The sequence below is a fragment of the Budorcas taxicolor genome, chromosome 19, assembly GCF_023091745.1.
Source record: "Budorcas taxicolor isolate Tak-1 chromosome 19, Takin1.1, whole genome shotgun sequence".
Taxonomy (NCBI): domain Eukaryota; kingdom Metazoa; phylum Chordata; class Mammalia; order Artiodactyla; family Bovidae; genus Budorcas; species Budorcas taxicolor.
In genome coordinates, this window is record NC_068928.1 from 56,255,311 (window position 1) to 56,277,038 (window position 21,728).

Consider the following 21,728-nt stretch of genomic DNA (forward strand, 5'->3'; position numbering starts at 1 on the left):
GCAGGAAGTGGACTTGGGGATCCCACAGGGTGCCTGCAGTCCCAGGTCATGGGGACACTGACCCTGCGTCATCCCCACCAAGGCCAGCGAGGATGGATGAGCACGGCATCCTCATCGGAGTGTCCATCCTGACAGTAGGGAAATGATGTATCCCAGAAGCCAAGGAGGCCCCACAGAAGCCAAGGAGGCCCCACAGAGGAGGAACACAGCTTGGTGCTGCTGCCGGAGCGTGTGTGAGACCGAGAGAGGACCTGCTGTGCAGGGTGAGGAGGGGGCAGCATCCTAGATCGGGGGACCCTGGACGCGTCAGTCGCTGGTTTGAGCGGAGCTGAGGGCAACGGGTCCGAGCACCTGGACCAGCCGTGTGCCCTTCCCTCTAAGCTTCCTGCCCCCTGTCCCCTGGACCACCTGAGCTGACCCGGGACGGGACCAGGAAGCAGAGAGGCCCAGAGGAGCAGAAGTGAGGCCTGGGAGGGACTCCTCTCAAGAGGCTCCACCCTGTCCCTGCACCAGTCCCTGCCCAGGGCCTGGCTGGTGCAGGTGACATCTCTGCTGGAAAATGACCCCAAGGGGCAGGGCCGGGTGGCTGCCTTCAGCTCTGCTGCTGCTCCAGCTCCCAGGTGAGCGGCTCAGCCCTTCCTGCGGGAGGGCAGGGGGCAGGGCTGGAGCTGGGTGAGCAGGGGGTCAGCAGTGGGGGGCGGGGAGAAGGTTCCAGAAGGAGCTGCCACTTGTCTCAGCAGCGAGCAGGAGGGCTCAGGGTGCGAAGCACGTGAGGCTGGTCCACTGTGCTGGTGGAAGGGCGTGCCTGTGATGGTCACACCTCAATGTTCACTGTCAGAGATAACCTCTTGGCTCCTCCCATAGACACACACACAGTTCTTTCCAGCCTGGGCCTTTCCCTTCTCCGTAGACACCCTCTCCTCTGTAAGGAGGGTACTTGTCCTTCCTCAGCCTCCCCTGGGTCTGAGGAAATGTTTGTCTCCTGCCTCCACCTCCTCCAATCCTACAGGCCCTTTGCGGGACCCACATCCTTGGTGTCCCCAGCCCTGGCCCCCCTCCGATGAGGAGCTGGCTGTGTTTTCCAGGCTGTTTGTCTCTGAGCAGCCCCAGCAGAGTGACAGGCGTCACACGGGGATGGAGTGTGGGACCCGGGGAAGGAAACAGGGCCTGCCTTGTGCTTCTGCCGCAGCCCCTGCTACAGCCACCGGCCCTCGAGAGGTCCACAGGCTCCCCAGGCTCTTCCACGACCCTGCCAATGCCCACCTGGAGCACCGCATCTGGTCAGGAGACCCCCGACCCCAGCCAACCTCCGCAGTAAGGGGCGAAGGACATTGGCATCTGGGTGGTTTCTCCTCTGGGTGAGGGCACAGGTGGGGGATTTGGGTCTGTTATCTCCAGGCCCTTCGTTTATTCCCACACCTGACTGTGAAGGCCCTACTACGTGCCTGGTGCTCTGCTGTGGATGCAGGTAAGACCACCCAGGCAGGATCCAGCTCTGATGAGAGCTGTGCTATAAGGGGGAAGTCACGCCCTGGACCAGTCCACACAGAGCCCCTATGTAAATATGGCGGTTTGTGATGGGCACTACAGAGAGATACCAGTCACTGGGGTTTTGGTGAGAGTGTGTGTGGGGAAGGTGATTAGATTTGCTATCTGATACATGATAATCAGGGATGCCTGGCTGAATCCTTTGAGGGGAGACCTGCAGGATCTGGGGAGCCTGGCATTCAGGTTTCTGCAGAAATAAGGCTCCAGGTAGAGAGAAAAGTGAGTGCAAATGTCCCATAAAAGGAGGCTTCGGGACCCGGTCCAGGGCAGAGCAGGTGGCAGAAGCTCTGGGCATCACTGGCCCCTGCACTGCGGCCCCTGCCCCCTACGAGCTCTGGCCAGACGTGGCATCCCGTCGAAGAACCCCAGCCGCCAGGGGCAGAGAGAGCTCAGAAGTCACTCATTCATCCATCAACTACTACCGTCACTTTTTTGAAACATTCACCATATGACTTTTTTAAATTTTTATTTAAAAATTTAGAGTATGAAATAAAAATTTTTTTTAAAGTCATATGGTGAATGTTAAAAAAAAAAAAAAAGTGACGGTAGTAGTTGATGGATAAGTGAATGACTCCTGAGCTCTCTCCGCCCCGTATATATGCCGTATATATGTTAGAGTACACGGCAGGTGTTTAAGGGCTGATCTTCAGAGGTGTCAGACTGGTACGAGTTTCTCCCTGAATAGAACAGTTCTTTCTTTCATGGAAAACGCTGTTTATAGGAGAGGAGCTGAAGAATCAAAGCTACTCCATTTTGTAAGGTTCCGGGAAAAGAGCCTTTGGAAATCCCCTGACCTCACCCCACCACCTGCGAACCAATCAGAACCCTTGGCCAGCCAGGGAAATTCGAGTCAAGCCCGGGAAAGGAGAACCAATCAGAACTCAACACCTAACCCTTCACCAGAAGGTGACCAATCAGACCCGGAGACTCCCGTTTTTTGAATTTTTCGCGCGATAATACCCTATATAAGCAATGTAACCCAGAGCTCGGGGCTCCTCCCTATAGCTGCTGCATCGGTATGGGTGGGAGCCCCAGCTCGAGCTTGGTAATAAAAACTCTCTTGCTTTTGCATCGGATATCGGCTCCCTGGTGGTCATTGGGAGATTTCGTGACTTGGGCATAACAGAGCCATGACTGATTACTGTACCCCGGATAGGGTAGCCCCCCGCATGGAGGGCCTTGGAAGGAATCCTCCTCCTGCCCAGATCCCGACAGGATCCCTGGTCCCTCTCACGTGATTCTCGCCCTCATGCTCACAGGCCTAATTCTCAAGGGGAATTATTAAGCAGAGATTAGGGGAGTAGAAGGCCTAAGAGGGGGCTTGCCCTGTCCGGGGGTGATCTTTGTGTGGATTGTTGTGGCCTCAGCTCTGGGGGGCAGGGGTGGAGAGACCAGGGCATCTCTCTAAGGATGCGGTTCACTGTCCCTGTGTCCCGCACAGGCCCCCGCTGGGCAGCGTCCATTTCCTGCTGGGCCGCGCCCACTTCCTGCTGCTGGTCTTCCTGAAGGTGCCCCTGCTCCTGGGCATGCTCGGTGCGGCCCTCTGGGTCCGCAGGCCCTTGAGAAGCTGAGAACCGGTGACATCTGTTGCTATGCCTGCCCAGGGTCACAGCCCCCTCTGGCAGATGGAAATGACTCCTGACCAATAAATTCAGTGCCAGTGTTGCTCTCGGAACACTCGGTGAAATTTTGGGAAACTTTTTCTTGCAATGTATCATGCTAACAAAAGAATATGCCTAATAAATGCCTACTCTTTAAACCAGGAATACTCTATAACTCTTGAGTGTGTACCTTGCAGCTTAAGTAATAGACATCGTTAACACTTTTGAAGCCCTAACGAAGTTCCTCCTTTAACTCTGGATTTTACATCCATCATCTCCTTTCTTCCTGGTTTTACCATATATACGCACATGGTTTTCCAGAGTGTGTATGTATACACACATACAGGTCTGTCAACCCAGCACCTTCTTTGTCAATTTAATTTAATGTTTGTTTTATAATGGAATAGAGTTGATTTACAATGTTGTGTTAGCTTTAGGTGTATAGTAAAATGATTCTGTTATACATACATATCAGTTCAGTTCTCAGTTCAGTCACTCAGTTGTGTCCAACTCTTTGTGACCCCATGAATTGCAGCATGCCAGGCCTCCCTGTCCACCACCAAATCCCGGAGTTCACCCAAACTCACGTCCATCGAGTGGGTGATGCCATCCAGCCATCTCATCCTCTGTCGTCCCCTTCTCCTCCTGCCCCCAATCCCTCCCAGCATCAGAGTCTTTTCCAACGAGTCAGCTCTTTGCATGAGGTGGCCAAAGTATTGGAGCTTCAGCTTTAGCATCAGTCCTTCCAATGCAGAGTTCCAAAGAATAGCAAGGAGAGATAAGAAAGCCTTCCTCAGCAATCAATGCAATACATGCATATACGTATATCCATTTTTTAGATTCTTCTCCCATGGAGGTTGTTCCAGAATATTGACTAGAGGTCCCTGTGCTCCACAGTAGGTCCTTGTCGATTAACTATTTTATTCAATATATATAGTAATATGTGTATGTTAACCTGCAACTCCTAGTTTATCCTCCCCTCAGAGCATTCATATGTTTTTAACAGTCCCCAAGATGACTTTATTTTCATTTTTCCAGATATTTTTAGATGTAACTGATGTACAGCATCAATCTCCCCGTGGTGCACACCATGCCTTCTTCATCTCTTCATCTGCTGTTATCGCAGTGAACACGGGTGTGCGGATATTCTTTGCGATCCTGTTTTCACTTTCTTCTGATACACACCGAGAAGTGGGATGACCAGGTGATACGGTAGTTCTTCTCTTCAGGTTTTGAGGCGCCTCCACGGTATTTTCCATAGTGCTAAGGGTGCACAGCGATTCCCTTTTCTCCACATGCTTGCCAGCACTTGTTAACTGTCGTCTTCTTGGTGATTGCCGATCTACAGGCGTGAAGCGATTTGCATTTCCCTGGTGGTTAGTGACGCTGACTATCTTCTCATGGACCTGTTGGCCATGGAATAGACACTTTGGAAAACTGTCTCCTTAATTTCTCTGCCATTTTTCTTTTTGGCCACACCTCTTGGCTTGTGGGATCTTAGTTCCCCAAGCAGGAATTGAACCCATGCCCTAGGCAGTGAAAATGTGGCATGCTCATCACTGGGCTGCAGAGACGGAATTCCTCACTGCAATTTTTAAATTGGATTTTTTGTGTGTGTTGAGTTGTATGATTTCTTTATGTATTTGAGATATTAACCCCTTATCCCGAAGTATGGTTTGCAATTTTTTTCTCCCATTCTGTAAGTTTCCTTTTCATTTTTGTTGATTGCTTCTTTTACTGTGCATAAGCTTTAAAATTTGATGCAGTCCCACTTAATAATTTTTGTTTTTATTGATTATGCTTTGGGTGTTATATTAAAAAAATCATTGCCAAGACCAATGTCACAGAGCTTTTCCCCTACGTTTGATTTTTGTGTATTCTTGGACTTTTTTCCTAGACTCTTTATCCTGTTTTATTTGTCTAACTGACTCTGAAAACTGGTACAGCATTGTTACAGCTTTATTAAAAGTCTTGTTATCTGATAGGACATTACTGCACATTGTTGTCTGACATTAGGAGTCTTTGCAAATATTGGCCATTCCCTCTTCCATATAAATTTTACAATTAATCAAATTTAAAAGGAAGAACAAACTATGTTGAGGAAAAAAACCGCACAAGATCATTTCAATTGAAGCAGAAAAACTATTTGATAAAATTTAACACCTTTTCATCATGAAAAACACCCAAGAAACTAGAAATAAAAAGAGAAACTACAGTATATAGCAACCCTGCTAAAACCTGACTGGCTCCTTCTAGCTTTATGCGTAGACAATCAAATCACCTATAATAATTTGGAATTTGGTTTCTTTGTTTCCAGTTCTCATTTCGTTTCTTGTTCTGTTTATTCCATGAGCCAATCAAAGCCTTGCGTCGAAGTCATCCATATGAACCCCCGGTCTTCCTCCTGCTTTTAAAGGGAAGCCTTTTCATGATTCGCCTTTTTTTTTCCTTTGTCTGTGCCCTGAGGCTTGTGAGACTTCCCTCGTGGCTCAGCTGGTAAAGAATCTGCCTGCAATGTGGGAGACCTGGGTTTGATCCCTGGGTTGGGAAGATCCCCTGGAGGAGGAAACAGCTACCCACTCCAGTATTCTGGCCTGGAGAATTCCACAGACTGTATAGTCCACAGGGTTGCAAAGAGTTGGACATGACTGAGCGACTTTCACTTTTGGCATTGAAAGTGTGGAGTCCTACCTACTCGATCCCCAGGGACGTCGCTACCACTATTTTTAATGTTTGCAGAATGTTTCCTTATAGATATCTTTCCATTCCTAGCTTCTCATGAAAAGTACTGGATTTTTATATAATGCTTTGCATGTTGTCGTTCAGTCATCCAGTCGTGTCCAACTCTTTCGACTCCGTGGACTGCAGCACACCAGGCCTCCTTGTCCCTCACCACTTCCCGGAGTTCACCCAAGTTCATGTCCATTGAATTGGTGATGCCATCCAACCATCTCATCCTCTGTCACCCCCTTCTCCTGTCCTCAACCTTTCCCAGCATCAGGGTCTTTTCCAGTGAGTCGGCTGTTTGCATCAGGTGGCCAGAGTATTGGAGCTTCAACTTCAGCATCAGTCCTTCCAATGAGTATTCAGGGTAATGTGGTTTCTCTCCTTTATTATATTCAGTTCAGTTCAGCTCAGTCCCTTAGTCGTGTCCGACTTCTTTGTGACCCCATGAACCACAGTACACCAGGCCTCCCTGTCCATCACCAACTCCCAGAATCCATCCAAACCCATGTCTACCGAGTCAGTGATGCCATCCAACCATCTCATCCTCTGTCATCCCCTTTTCCTCCTGCCCTCAATCTTTCCCAGCATCAGGGTCTTTTCAAATGAGTCAGCTCTTTGTATCAGGTGCCCAAAGTACTGGAGTTTCAGCTTCAACATCAGTCCTACCAATGAACACCCAGGACTGATCTCTTTTAGGATGGACTGGTTGGATCTCCTTGCAGTCCAAGGGGCTCTCAAGAGTCTTCTCCAACACCACAGTTCAAAAGTGTCAATTCTTCGGGGCTCAGCTTTCTTCACAGTCCAACTCTCACATCCATACATGACCACTGGAAAAACCAAAGATTTGACTAGACGGACCTTTGCTGGCAAAGTAATGTCTCTGCTTTTTAATATGCTGTCTATGTTGGTCATAACTTTTCTTCCAAGTAGCAAGTGTCTTTTAATTTCATGGCTGCAATCACCATCTGCAGTGATTTTGGAGCCCCCCCACCAAAATAAAGTCTCTCACTGTTTCCATTGTTTCCCCATCTATTTGCCATGAAGTGATGGGACTACATGCCATGATCTTAGTTTTCTGAATGTTGAGTTTGAAGCCAAGTTTTTCCCTCTGCTCTTTCACTTTCGTCAAGAGGCTCTTTAGTTCTTCCTCGCTTTCTTCCATAAGAGTGGTGTCATCTGTGTATCCGAGGGAACTCCCTAAATTTTTTTATAGCAGCAACAGACTTGCTCCACCTTCCCAGAGAAGTGAAGATGCTGGGGCAGTGAATTGACTGATCGTGAGAAAATGGGGAGACTCATATCCCAAACCCTTTCCTACGTCCCATCACTTTCTTGGTGCCCATTGCGCCCTGGTACGTGACTAAGGTCTTCTTACTCCTCCCAGCCCTTCTGAACATGTGCTGAGCCACCAAAGCACAGGCCTTCCAGGGACAGCTCCCCGTCCAGTTTGGGTCTGGACACCTGGGAAGAAATACCCACACCTGCCTCTCAGAACTGCTCTTGAAGAGTTTTACACCTGGGTTATATATATTGTGATCTGAATTAAATGATATCTGGTTAAGATTAGAATTTGTCCTATTATTAGTGAGGAAACCCAGTCCACTGGCTTCTTCTCAGCCTCTTGTCCTGGGCTTTTTTCTTTTTTGGCTACACCCTGTGGCATGCAGGATCTTAGTTCCTGGACCAGGGATGGAACCCAAGCCCCCTGCAGTGGGACCACAGAGTCTTAACCCCTGGACTAGGGAAGCCCCTATCCTGTGCTTATTTTAACCCTACTCTTCACCTAGTGTCTGAAGTCTTGCCCAGGGTACGAATAAGCACACTGTGCTAACCATATCCCAGAACTCTGTTTTTGGAACCTCTCATACATTTCCTCTTTAAATTCTCATAACAACTCTTACTAGTCCATTTTACAGATATAAACACAGAGGCTCAGAAAGAGTAAGTAAGTTGTCCATAGTTATATGGCTTATATGTGGTGCTCATGGGGTTAGAGCCCAGGTTTGTCTCATTTCGTAGCTGGCACATTTATGCGCTTGGCAGTAACACCTGGACAGAGGCATCAACAGGTGTGCCAGCACGGACACCTGACATGCACATTGGAGAGTTTCCTGCTGCTGGGACCCATTGCTGTCATGGAGAATCATTTCTGGAGTTGATACCAGACCCAAGGCCTGGTAGGTCAGATACGTGCTCCTCTGACCCTTCTGCAGACACAGGCCCCCTTTCTCCCTTGCACAGCTCCCTAGCTTCCTCTTTCTTACCTAGTGCAGACTCTCATGCCCTGTGACCCAGCCCCGCCAAGAGAGAACACTGCTTATGCTGAATAATTAAAAGCAGGAAACACTCACTCTATAAAAGGAAGCGAATGAGTAAGAAACTCAAAGCTTGTCTGGACGGGCAGAGGGCACCAGCCTGCCTGTGCCCAGAGCTTTGAGAGTCAGCTGGCACCTGGGTGTGCTTCCCAGTTTGTGAGTCAGCAGGGAGAGGAACCCGGAGGTGGGACCGTGTGGCTGCCCTCAGCTCTGCTTCTCATTCTCCCAGGTGAGCGGGCTGGGGCCCTGCAGGGGGTGACGGAGTGGAGGGTCTGTCCCAGATATGTGTGCATGCTACGTCGCTAAGTCGTGTCCAACGCTTTGCTACCCCATGGACTATCCCACCAGGCTCCTCTGTCCATGGGGTTCTCCAGGCAAGAATACTGGGGTGGGTTGCCATGCCCTCCTCCAGAGGGTCTTCCTGACCCAGGATTCAAATCCACATCTCTTGCATCTCCTGCCTTGGCAGGTGGGTTCTTTAACGCTGTGCCACCTGAGATGCCCTTGTCCCAGGTACAAGGAAGAATATCTTGGGGAAATGAGAGGTGACTTTGTTAATTTATCCAGCAAAAGCTCATTAGGTTCCTCTTTGTACCAGGCAGGCCTGGCCCTGAGGAAGGGAAAAGAGAAATAGGACTGACCATTAAAAAGAGGAGCCACTGGTGGTCCAGTGGTTATGACCCTGCACTTTCACTGCTGAGGGCCCGAGTTCAATCCCTGGTCAGGGAACTAATTCCCACGAGCTGAGCAGAACGGTCTCGTGGCAACCATCCATCTGATGAGCCTGGGAGAATGTGAGGATCAGCTCTTCACATGGAGAAGAGGGACCAGGGTTCCTCAGAGAGGGAACTGCATGCCAAGGGTTGGAGGCTTGAGAAAGGATGCTGGGTTCGTGCAGAGGGAGCTCTGAATTCTCAGAGAGCCTTGGGGTGACTGGTTGGAACTGAGGCTGGGAGCGCCACAGACAGGACTCTGAAGGGCCCAGGATACCCTGGCCATTAACAGAGGCTTTCAAAGAGGAAGCTGCTGGGTGACTGAAGGGGCTTCTCTTCTATGGAAAACCACTGCCCTAGCATCCAGGAATCACTGAGGAAGCTTGCACAATGTAGGCAGTAGGTGTGGGTCACAAGTCCTCTCTCTCCAGGCCTGGGGACTGACCATGTGACGCTCACAGACCACTCTGTAGAGGGGCCGCAGGAAAGAGCATGGCCAAGGAGTCTGGAGAGCCGAGTTCCGGTCCCTTGTTGGATTTCCGGTGGGATGGGAGTCTTTGAGCCCTTTCTAGCTCTAATGATGTAGGACTCTGCCATTCAGATGGTAGGGCTGTGGACGTCCCCGAATTCTCACTGCTATTGTTGATGGTACTGATGCTGAAGAAGCCTTCTGATGATACCTGTGGACGGCTTGTGGACTGGCTTGTCTGTGATGGCCACATTCACTAACAGTGACCCCAGATGGCCCAGACTCCCAAAGGATGGCTACTCAGAATGTCTGCATACCGCCCCCCCCCCCCCCCCCCCCCGCCCACCGGGCTCCAGCTTTCCATCTGAGTCCCAAGCCCAGCCCTCCATCTCCTCTCTCTCTCAACCTCAATGCCCAGCTCACCAGGAGGCCAAGGAGAAGCGTGTGGGTGGACTGTGTTGGGATCACATGCTCTTACAGGCATGTACACAAGACACTCACCCATACATACATACATACCTATGGGCTCACATGCCAGTTCACGTCTATATTCTCACATGCTCATAATACACACACACACACTCGTGCAGACACACATGTATATTCACTCACAGGGACACAGAATAACACACACACTTGCACAGCTACACACACACACTCACACAGGCTGATTGGCGGGTTGGGGGGAGGGTTTGCCTTGAGAGAGGGGATGGGTCCCTCCTCTTCCACTTCTGAATGAACTTGGGCATGAAGTTAGTCAAGGATGAAAAAAAAGCAAGCCAGTCAAGTTTTCACCTCTAGACACCATCAGCCACCCTGGGTTTCCTCTGTGAAAGGCAGGAGAGAAAGTGGACATGGTGAAGTCACAACGACCCAGCTTCCGTTTGGACATTCATCTGCTTGGTATCCTGACCCCCAACAACCCCAAGAATGGAAGAAGAGATTTCTGTTCTCCAAAGAGCAAAGTGTTGCAAGAATAGCCAGGGGCCCAGATCTGCACCCCCAGAAACTATTTCTCTTAGCTTGGGCTGGCATGATGTCTGGGGAACACCGGCCCAGACCCCCAGACCCATAAGGGCAAACTAAGACAGGATCAAACCTCACTGCACAACACACGTTCCCCGGCACCTCTGCTGTGAGCCCCCCTGGGGTGAATTTGACTCATTTTTATGCGTCATTTGTCACTCGCCATCAGCCTAGATGTGGAGATTAACCATGATCTCAATTTTGAGACAAGACTGTTCACCCAAGAATTTTGCCAAGGGGGCAAACTTTCCTGAAAGATTGACATGGAAAAGAAAGTTTATATCTCAAATTCACGAAAGCAAAAAAAAAAAAAAAACCTGAAATTCAAACAGCCAGGCTCCTCTGTCCATGAAGTTCTCCAGGCAAGAATACCGGATTGGGTAGCCATTCCCTTCTCCTGGGGATCTTCTCGATGGACGCACGGATCAAACCTGGGTCTCCCACATTGCAGGCAGATTATTTACTGTCTGAACCACCAGGGAAGCCCCAAACAAGCTTAGGCTTTTAAAACCCATCAGCTACGTTTCCCAGAGTTCTGCTCCCAGGCCAGCAGCACTGTTGTATCATTTTTCTCTCTTCCTTCAGAACAATTCTTGGGGGAGTTCCCTGGAGGTTCGGTAGTTAGGACTTCTCGCTTTCACTGCTGGGCCCGGAGGTTCAATCCCTGGTCAGGAACTAAGATCCCGCAAGCTGCAGTGGAACGGCCAAAAATCAACAACAACAAAAAACTCTTGAAAATACACATAGGTCTAATGAACAGTTTATTATCCATCATAATCTCTGTTTATACCCCCCCCCCCATGTATTTTTAAAAAACAAGCCCCATCACATTATGAGTGCTTGACCATTCTGTTAAATTCCCTACCCTGGGGTGGGTAGCGTTTCTGTTTCCAAGTATCCACACCTGTTTTCTGTTGTTTATGATCACCAGCAGATAGAATCTGTATTCATTGTGCTTTTGCTTCCTACTATGATGCTGCTGCTGCTGCTGCTAAGTTGCTTCAGTCGTGTCCGACTCTGTGCGACCCCATAGACGGCAGCCCACCAGCCTCCCCTGTCCCTGGGATTCTCCAGGCAAGAACACTGGAGTGGGTTGCCATTTCCTTCTCCAATGCATGAAAGCGAAAATGGAAAGTGAAGTCACTCAGTCGTGCCCGACTCTTAGCGACCCCATGGACTGCAGTCTACCAGGGTCCTCCCTCCATGGAATTTTCCAGGCAAGAGTACTGGAGTGGGCTGCCATTGCCTTCTCTGCTTCCTACTATAGCTGTGTTATTTATTTTTAAGGGGAAAAAAATGACCCTTTCTGCTGACTCTTACATTAGATTTTAATTAACATCAATTCCTGTCTTTTTTAGCAGTTCCCTTAATTGACTCCTTTTTAATGAAAAAAAAGCTGTTAATTATGTTCATTATTATTATCAGTTAATTATGTTTTTGAAGATTTTGATAAAATAGAAATGTGTGACTTAGAAAGTGAAATTCCCACTCAAAAACCTCCAACTCAACACTAATCACTTATTAAAGATGGATTTTTCCCCCTACGCATGGGCTATCAAAATATTAAGGAAGTGGAATCACACACTTTCTGTCAGGCAACTTATTTTAACCTAATAGCAATATATCTGGGACGTCTTTCCCATCATTATAATCTGTCTTTTCTTTTAATGTGTATGTAGTTATTTGGTCGCACTGGGTATTAGCTGCAGCGTGTGGGATCTAGTTCCCTGACTGGGGATTGAACCTGGGCCACCTGCTTTGGGAGTGGGGAATCAGCCACTGGACCACCAGCGAAGTCCCTGTCTCTTTCTTGTAACCGTGTGTCAGATAGATCACAGTCTATTAGCCCAGCCTCCCACTGGTGGCGTTTGGATTTGTTTCCACTGTCCACTGTTTGGTTAGCAATGCAGCTAGCACGCTTACACTTCATTTCTCATTGGAGTGGAAACTATAGTTGATCCTAGACTTGGATGAGTCTGTCTGAGATCATAATGACCAGCTTCTTTTCAAAATTAATCATAAACTTCAACAGTACCAACCAGGATCCAGACACTGTGTGAGTCACAGGGGCTGGGGCTGGGAAGAGAGAAAAAAAACACAAGTTCGGTGCTCCTTGGAACAGAGCGTCCTAGCAAGGGAGGCAGAGAGAGAGACTGCTAAGGATGGTAAAACTCCAGTGCAGCATTCAGCTTCCTGTAAAGGGCTGTGGAGCAGTGAGGGGAAGAGGAGGAAGGCTGCAGAGGAGGCTGAACCTTGAAGGAGACCTGGAGAATGACCAGGAGACAGGCAGGGCTGGGAGCGGGGGTTTCTAGCTGGAAGGAAGGAGAAGGGCAGTGACACAGCCTCTTAGGAGGCAGCGTCAGAGTCAGGGAAAGAGGAAAGTGGGGGTGGGCAAAGTGGGAGGCAGGGAGCCACAGGAAATGGCACTGGACAGAGAACAGGGGTCAAGACTGTAAAAGACCTAACGACCACACTGAGCCATTAAAAAAAAACCAAAAAACCTTTTTCTTGTTTCGGAACAGAGCAGATTATCAGTGTTGTGACAGCTTCAGGTGAACAGAGAAGGGACTCAGCCATACACACAATGTACCTATTCTCTCCCATGCTCTCCTCCCATCCAGGCTGCCCGGTAACATGGAACAGAGTTGCTTGTGCTGGACAGTAGGTCATTGCTTATCCATTTTAAGTATAGCGAGCTCAGGCATTTAAAATTCCAAGGCAGTGGGAAGTGGCTGCAGGAGAGGTCCTGAAAGATTTTAAGTGCTCCTGGCAAGTGTCATTGAGGAGGATCTGGGGACCATTTTGGCACAATACTCCAGTGGCGATGTGCAGAGGAGACAGGAGGAGGGGTGCGGTGGGGGCTAGGGGAACCCCGTGGGGTGCTGCTGGTGTGACCCAGGCGGCAGAGCAGGGCTGCGGCCAGGCTACCGCTGATGGGGCAACTCCTGAGTGTTGAGGGTTGCACACATCCCCAAGAAGAACCTGCAAGGTGGAAAGCAGCTAGCTAGTTTACAAACACAGAAGCAAGGCTCAGAGATGAAGCAACCTAAAGTTTCCCAACTAGTCTGCGGCCGACAGGTCTTTCGGGGTCCAAAGCTCAGTCTCTTTCTAGCATGTCAGGCCGTCCCCGTGGACCTTGACGGCAGAGGAAACAAGACAATCATTTGGATAAGCATTTTTGAGGTGTCCTGTGCTAAGTCGCTCAATCCTGTCTGACTCTTTGCAACCCTATGGATTGTAGCCCGCCAGGCTCCTCTGTCCGTGGGATTTCCCAGGTAAGAGTACTGGAGTGGGTTGCCAATTTCTTCTCCAGAGGTCTTCCTGGCCCAGGGATCAAACCCGAGTCTCCTGCATTGACAGGTGGATTCTTTCCCACTGATCCACCAGGGAAGCCCCCCTTTATGAGGGGTAGCTGACTAATTGGTTACCCGTCAGTTGTGGAGGGGGAGGAAGGGGACAGGGCAGTGAAGGTGCCAGGGTCCCCAGTTAGAGGTGCTCACGGTGGTGCTGGTTTGAGGAGAGAGTAGCATCAGCTCTGCTGATTGAAATCTACACTACTTTCTTATCATAACCAAAAGCGGGGTCAGGCTGCTCGCTGCTCAAAAGCCATTAAAGACACCAGGTTGGTGGAAAGTTTGCTTTAGTTTGGATGCCAGCAACAGGCCGGGGTGGGTGCTGGGCATGGACACCTGTCGAAAGGCTGACCCCCCTCCCACTGACAGTCAAGAGGCCAGAGCTTTTACAGACTGCGGGAGTGGGGCCCCATACAGAAACAGCACAGTCGGCTCTGACAGTCAACTTGAAGTTGATTATCAGTGGTCTGACCAGTGTCATTGTATTATTTTAAGTACAGTTAGTCTTCAGTTCCAGGGTCAGTTTGTTCCCATTTCCCTGAGGCCAGTTCTTGGAACTGTAGTAGCTTCAGTTCAGTTCCGTTCAGTCGCTCAGTCATGTCCAACTCTTTGCAACCCCATGGACTGCAGCACGCCAGGCTTCCCTGTCCATCACCAACTCCTGGAGTTCACCCAAACTCATGTCCATTGAGTCAGTGATGCCATCCAGCCATCTCATCCTCTGTCGTCCCCTTCTCCTCCTGCCCCCAGTCCCTCCCAGCATCAGAGTCTTTTCCAATGAGTCAACTCTTCACATGAGGTGGCCAAAGTACTGGAGTTTCAGCTTCAGCATCATTCCTTCCAAAGAACACCCAGGACTGATCTCCTTTAGAATGGACTGGTTGGATCTCCCTGCAGTCCAAGGGACTCTCAAGAGTCTTCTCCAACACCACAGTTCAAAAGCATCAGTTCTTCGGCACTCAGCTTTCTTCACAGTCCAGCTCTCACATCCATACATGACCACTGGAAAAACCATAGCCTTGACTGGACAGACCTTTGTTTGCAAGATAATGTCTCTGCTTTCTAATATGCTATCTAGATTGGTCATAACTTTCCTTCCAAGGAGTAAGCGTCTTTTAATTTCATGGCTGCAATCACCATCTGCAGTGATTTTGGAGCCCCCCAAAATAAAGTCCGACACTGTTTCCACTGTTTCCCCATCTATTTCCCATGAAGTGATGGGACCACATGCCATGATCTTCATTTTCTGAATGTTGAGCTTTAAGCCAACTTTTTCACTCTCCTCTTTCACTTTCATCAAGAGGCTTTTTAGTTCTTCTTTACTTTGTGCCATAAGGGTGGTGTCATCTGCATATCTGAAGTTATTGATATTTCTCCTGGCAATCTTGATTCCAGCTTGTGCTTCTTCCAGCCCAGCGTTTCTCATAATGTACTCTGCATATAAGTTAAATAAGCAGGGGGACAATATACAGCCTTGACGTACGTCATGGCTATAATCTGGTCATCTGTAATTAACTTTTCCACCTGGCAAGGGGCTCATCATAAGACTGCTCACAGAGCACAGCTCAGAATGGTATCTATAGCCCTTGGGAAGGAACTAAAGGTCTCTGACTATGCTTAAGGAAGGCATCGCTATCATCTGGTCTCTCCTGACGGTTTCTCTTGGCTTCTGCGTATTCTCACTTCTCTAATGAAACTTATTCATGGCCTAAAGTTTTTCCACAGATGAAAGGCGGGTTCCGCTCCACTTCACTGTGGCTGCTGTAACGAATTACCACAAGCCTTGGGGCTTGCAATGACACAAATTTATTTTCTTACAGCTCTGAAGGTCAGAAGTCCAAAATGGTCTTACTGGCTTACACTCAGGAGGTCAGCAAGGTTTCATTTCTTCTAGATGCCCTACAGAAGAACCTGTCTGCTCACCTTTCCCAGTTTCTAGAAGCCACCCACATTCCTTGGCTCGAGAGCCCCTTCTCTGTCTTCAAATCTCTGATGCTGATACAAACTCTCTTTCAGCTCTTTCATTTTTTTTTCCTTTTTTGATCACGTGGCTGGTGGGAATCTGTGTTCCCTGACCAGGGATTGAACCCAGGGGTGCAGTGGAAGCGTGGAGTCCTGACCACTGAGCACCCGGGAAGTCCCTTCTGCTTTCACTTTTAAGGACCCTTGTGATTACAACGGACCCAGCTGGATAACCCAGGATAAGCTTGCCCTCTTGAGAGCCTTGTTTCAGTCACATCTGTGAATTCCTGGCAGTTAGGATGCATGCTTAGTCGCTCAGTTGAATCTGACTCTTTGTGACCCCATAGACTGTAGCCCAACAGGTTCCTCTGTTCATGGGATTATCTAGGCAAGATTATTGAAGTAGGTTACCATTTCCTACTCCAGGGCATCTTCCTGGCCCAGGAATCAAACTCGCGTCTCTGATATTGCCTGCATTGCAGGCGGATTCTTTGCCACAGAACCATAGGTGAAGCCCAGGACGTGAGCATCTTGGGAGGGAGTTATTCTGCTTCCATAAGTGCAAACCCCAAGTAACTAAAATAGTTTCAGGGAAAAGGTCTGAGGTGTGAGAGGTGACACCTGGTGCAACGCACCTGACTGCTTCCTTCCTGCACAGACCCCAGCCCTCGCCCTGGCCCTGGGGCTCTGGGGCCATGGGATGGGCAAGAGGGGCTTCCTGTGAGCTTCTCTTGGCGTATCGCCCTGTGGTCAGTGCACAGATGGTCCTGGCACAGAGTGTGTGTGTATCTGAACACAGTGAGTTTAAACGTTCAGTTCACAGAAAACAGAATACCTAGTTTCACTCCCGGCAGACCCTTGCTGGTTCCTCCACGCCAACCCTGCACAAGAGACAGGAAGTGTTGAAGGAGAATGAGTCCGGATGGAAGAAGCGACGCATTCAGTTCTGCGACTGTCGGGACGTCCCTTGTGGTCCAGGCGTTGGGACTCTGAGCTTTCACTACTGTGGCCCCGGTTCAGTCCCTGGTTGGGGAACTGAGATCCCCAAAGCTGTGCGCCGCAGCTCCCCTCAAAAGCGTCATAGCTCTGTAACTATTGACTCTGGGAAAGAGACATGCGGTAAGCAGTAGGCTGAGGCCAGGGCCTCCCAGGTGGCACTAGTGGTAAAGAATCTGCCTGCAATGCAGGAGACGTAAGAGATGTAGCTTCCATCCCTGGGTCAGGACGACCCCCTGGAGGAGGGCATGGCAACCCACTCCAGTATTCTTGTCTGGAGAATCCTACGGACAGAGGAGCTTGGCAGGCTACAGTCCATGGGGTCACAAAGAGTAGGACAGGACCGAAGTGACTTAGCATGCACACAGGCAGGCTGGGGCCAAGGGGAGAGTTGGGGAGAGACGGATTTGGGAATCATCAGCATATAGGCAAGAACTGAAACCAAAGGAATGGAGAGTCACTCTCTGGGGGCATAATACAGTGAGACAAGATAAAGGCTGGAGGGGGAACCCTGGCTCCTCCTCGGGAGAGCTGGCTCAGACTGGGGACACCTCTTCCCACCTCGGTGCCCAGTGACATCACATGGATAGCCTGACGTCAGCCATGGGAATATTTACACTCTGGAAATTGGAAAGCACTCCAAACCGGAGATTTATTTCTACCCCTGAGGATAGGTTGTTAGGTATTTACCAACACAGCACCCCTGTTGACACCAAGATTTAAAGAGGAAGGGAGGGAAGAAAACCCGTAGAGGCCTTGGGGACTGGGTGGTTGGAGAAGAGGAGAAGCCGGTTGAGAACAGTGTTGAGAGTACACGGGAAGAAAGTGCCAGAAAAGCAGATGCGGTGAGCAGGTGTAGGGACACGGGGACCAAAGAGACCACGGCAGCTGGTGGGGAGAAGAAGGTGGACTTGAGGCATCAGCTGGGGGGTTCTGGGAGGGCCGGGCACCCGGGTGCAAGCTCGGACATCAGTCTGGCCCAGCTCTGGCAGGAGCTGGATTCTGGGTTCTGTTTTCCAGGCTGTTTGTCCCTCCGAGGCCCAGTGTCCGTTTGGGGCCGGGAGTGGGAGTCGGTGAACGTGCAGTGTCACTACGACTCTGGATGGGAGACCCATAAGAAGTGGTGGTGCCGGGGAGCGCAGTGGGCCTCATGCCGGATCCTCGTGCAAACCCAGGGATCAGAGCGAGAGGACAGCGGAGCCCGCGTGTCCATCACGGACGATCAGAGAAACCACTCGTTCACAGTGACCATGCAGGAACTCAGGCAGGACGACGCAGACACTTACTGGTGTGGGATTGAGAACCCTGGAGCCAATCTGGGGACGCAAATTAAAGTGACTGTTGCTCCAAGTAAGAGCCTCCTTGTCTACGCTCCGGGGCCCTGGTGCTCAGGATTGGAAGAATGAAGTCCCCTGCCCACCCCTCCCTGAGGGCAGGAAAGAAAGGATGGTGTGTCTGAGAGCGAGTGTGAGTGAGACCAAGGGACAGACGGATGGGGAGGAAGGGGAAGAGACCAAAGCAGAGCATCACTTCCCAGCCCGGCTGCCCACTGCCTCCCCGAGGTCTCTCCCAGGCCCCTGCAGTGATGTCCCAGAGCATCACTCTAGGGAGCGGCCAACCTCTGGTCATCACACCCGGGACCTGTCATTACACAGAGGGGCACAGAGGGACATCTGGGGTGACTCAGCGTGTCCCAGGGCCACCCAGCGTGCTCTGGGGCCTCTGCTCTCTGGAGACCAGGCTGCTCACAATAAATTGTCTCCATAGTTTCTCATAATGAGATATATATCTCCTTCATCACTGTCACTGTTCACTATTTCACCAGAAGGGGTCCTCTTATCCACCAGCCTTCCAGAATCCCCCTCGCTCATTTCCATGCCAGTAACTAGATGCCCTGTTTCCAGAACTGTCTGTTCTTGAGCCCTATTTGCTTGGGCATTATTGAGCAGAAAGGACCAGGGATTCCCACCACCTTCATCCAAAAAGTTCCACTTGAGGTGTGATTCTTCTCTCTGTCCAGAATAAAACGCAGTGCTTACTTTTATTTCATTTTCTCTTGGATGCTTTTTTAATCAGAATGTAATTTTTTTTCATCTTAAAAATGTATTTTTTTTGAAGTACGGTTGATTTGTGGAAGCGTTAGTTGTTCAGTCATGCCCAACTCTGCAACCCCAGGGACTGTAGTCCACTCTGCCCTTGGGATTCTCCAGGCAAGAATACAGGAGTGGGTAGCCGTGCCCTCCTCCGGGGATCTTCCCAACCCAGGGATCCAACTCCATAGTTGATTTACAATGCTGTGTTAATTTCCACTGTACAGCAAAGGGATTCAGTTAGTCATCTATTAATATATACATCCTCTTTCTTCTTTTAAATTTCTAATTGGAGGATACTTGCTTTACAATGTTGCGTTTGTTTCTTCTGTAAAGTGAAGTAAATCAACCATATGCATACAATTTCCCATCCCTTCTGAACCTCCTTCCCATCACCCCCTCTTCCCACCCTGCTAGGTCATCACAGAGCACCCAGCTGAGCTCCCGGGGCTACACAGCAGCTTCCCACTAGCCATCTGTTTCACACATGGAGCATGGGACGAGCCGGGAGACTGCGATTGACGTATTTGATTTATTCCTTTTGGCCACACCTGGAAACGAGGCGGGAGATGACTGTGTATTGTGGTTCAGATGACTTGGTAGAAAGGGGAGAAACCAGAGGGACTGCAGCCAGACAGAGGAAGCCCCCTGGACCAGGGGAAGGGGGTCTCCCGAGAGGGCTGAGCGCGGTGGGGCATGGGGAGGGGAGCATGCACCCCAGGTCTGTGCTGATGACTCTGGGGCGACTTTGCCTGTGTGTAGGGGAAGCTGCTCTGACCGTAGTAGGAAGCCAGGTCTCCAGGAGGACGACCACCAGCCGTCTAGCCGCGTCCTCCCGCCCCCACAGCAGGTGAGTAGCTGTGGTCCTTTCTCCCGCAGCCTCTCCTGTGGGGCCGTCAACCCTCATGCAGTCAGTCACCTTATCCTGGAGCCCTCCGCGGTCAGAGCCAAGGCCCCAAGCCCACCCACCGTGCCCCTCCGCCCAGGCCCCTCCTCATCCTCAATCTTCCCATTCGAGCCCCGGCCAGACGTCTGCTCTTCAGGCTCCTCCTCTATTAGCTTCCCTGCTGGAGGGGAGGTCGCAGGTCCTCTGCCCATTCAACAAAACAGCACAGATGACTTTTGAATGCGGAGGGAGACGAGACACCAACCTCCAGGTTTAGCAGCCTGGAGCTGGCAGTCGTGGCAGCGGTGAGAACACAGAGCCAGCCTGCCGTGGGTGACCGGCAGGTGCATCTCCTGCGCTGAGATGCGCTTCAGGCAAAGGTGAAATTGGAGAGGGAAGTGGGCACGATACAGAGCAAAGTGCAAAGCTGAGCTATTCCAAGGGGCCCTCAGGACTGAGCCGTGAAGCCAGTCCCTGGGAGTCTTCAGACGGGGCTGCTGAGCGCAGGGCCACAGGCTTTGCTCCCCGCAAGGCTGCCCAGTGTCCGAGTTCTGGGCGGGGGGGAGCATGGAGGGGCTCGGGGCTCTGACTGCTCTGCGCCCCCTCCCAGGACCCACTACATGCTCCTGGTGTTCCTGAAGGTGCCCTTCTTGCTTGGCTTGGTTGGTGCCATGCTCTGGTTGGAGGAACGTCAGAGGGACCCTGCGGCGCAGTGGGAAGAGCCCATCTACGCGAACTTGTCCTCTCAGCTTCTGACCAAGGACGCCCCCGTTTAGATGGACGGATGAGCAGAGCCTGCCAACGCCGCACCCCATTTCCAGAGGAAACTCGGCTGTGGAAGAAACACCCCAGAGTCCCAGGAGGCACCCGCCCTGCCCTGCCCTGCCCGGCTCAGGGCCACCGCTCCTGATGTGCAGTCCCCACCTGGAGGGCCAGCATCTTGTTCCTGCTTCTCCAGGTCGCAAGTGCCCTGCCTGGACCCACACTTGGGGTTCAGGGTTCACAGTCGGGAGCTGCTGGGCTAGAGCCCAAGTTCAGATCATTGTGCCCCGACTCCTGGAAGAACTGGGGTGCAGGACCGGGGACCAAAGTCCAGAGAGAAGCCACAGGTGTGCAGGAGAGGGGAGGGGCCCTCCTTCCTGAGACCAGCTCAGAGCGCTCCCAGACTGGGCTTCCTACATATGGGATTTTATAGTCTTTAAAAGCTAATTGAGCTGGGTTTCTTTTATTTATTTTTTAATTGAAGGATAATTGCTTTACAGAATTTTGTTGTTTTCTGTCAAACATCAATATGAATCTCAAGCTGGGTTTTGATGGCTCGTGACCGTCACTTGACTTGATGCACTCACACACGCACACACACACACCTTAGGATGTGTGTGTGTGATTCTGGGGAGAGTCCTGGTTCTGGACCTTGACAGATTGATGTCCCCTCTGCCCAGGGAGGACACCGCTCTGAGGGGCCCTGGGGCTGGCCTTTCTCTTCCTCTGCATCCTTCCCTCCCCTCCCCTTCCTCCCCCTCCTCCTCCCCCTCCTCCTCCCCCTCCCCACTCTGCTCTGGCTCCCCAAGCCCCCTGCCCCCCCCCCCCCCCCCCGCCCCGCCGTCTCTCAGGGGCTGCGCTCCCCTGGGGGCTGAGCTTGGCCTTCACTTCCTTCCCTCAGCAGGACCGCAGGGTCTCCATGGGGCCGCGGGGCCTCAGAAACCACCTCAAGGTCAGGGAGGGTGATATAAAAGCTGTCTGAGGGAAGGGGTGGAGTCTCTTTTAGACAGCATGTGTGTCAGGTTAATGAAAGTTGTCTGAGGGAGATCTTGTTGCCTCTCTGAAGTGATGTCCTTTGGGGATTTCCCTGCTGGCTCAGAACTCTGAGCTCCCGCTGCAGGGGCCGTGGGTTCGAGCCCTGGTTGGGAAACTAGGATCCCACATGCTGTGTGGCTCAAAAGTTTAAAAAAAAAGTTATATTCTTTAAAGTCATCATAATAATTTAAATGTCTGAGGGAAAGTCGCCTCTTTGAAGCGCCTCACGTGCGTCAAGGACGCTC

At 50.8% G+C, this 21,728-nt stretch overlaps 1 protein-coding gene across 1 annotated transcript; it reads left to right on the forward strand.

Moving 5' to 3' along the window:
• The first annotated feature begins 92 nt into the window (after positions 1-92).
• Positions 93-20,462, forward strand: LOC128065480 (CMRF35-like molecule 7). The gene is made up of 8 exons (XM_052658654.1): positions 93-134; positions 514-620; positions 1,086-1,280; positions 2,990-3,095; positions 8,345-8,420; positions 17,731-18,060; positions 19,563-19,650; positions 20,297-20,462. Exons 1-8 carry the CDS (start codon positions 93-95, stop codon positions 20,460-20,462), a joined length of 1,110 nt encoding a protein of 369 aa, XP_052514614.1.
• Positions 20,463-21,728: the final 1,266 nt, after the last annotated feature.

What these genes read in the sequence shown, in the direction of transcription:
- LOC128065480 (XM_052658654.1), top strand. Translation starts at nt 93, where the DNA reads ATGGATGAGCACGGCATCCTCATCGGAGTGTCCATCCTGACA. An exon ending in TCGGAGTGTCCATCCTGACA is followed by an intron (nt 135 to 513) that starts GTAGGGAAATGA and finishes TCCCTGCACCAG; the next exon opens with TCCCTGCCCAGGGCCTGGCT. An exon ending in TGCTCGGTGCGGCCCTCTGG is followed by an intron (nt 3,096 to 8,344) that starts GTCCGCAGGCCC and finishes TGTGCTTCCCAG; the next exon opens with TTTGTGAGTCAGCAGGGAGA.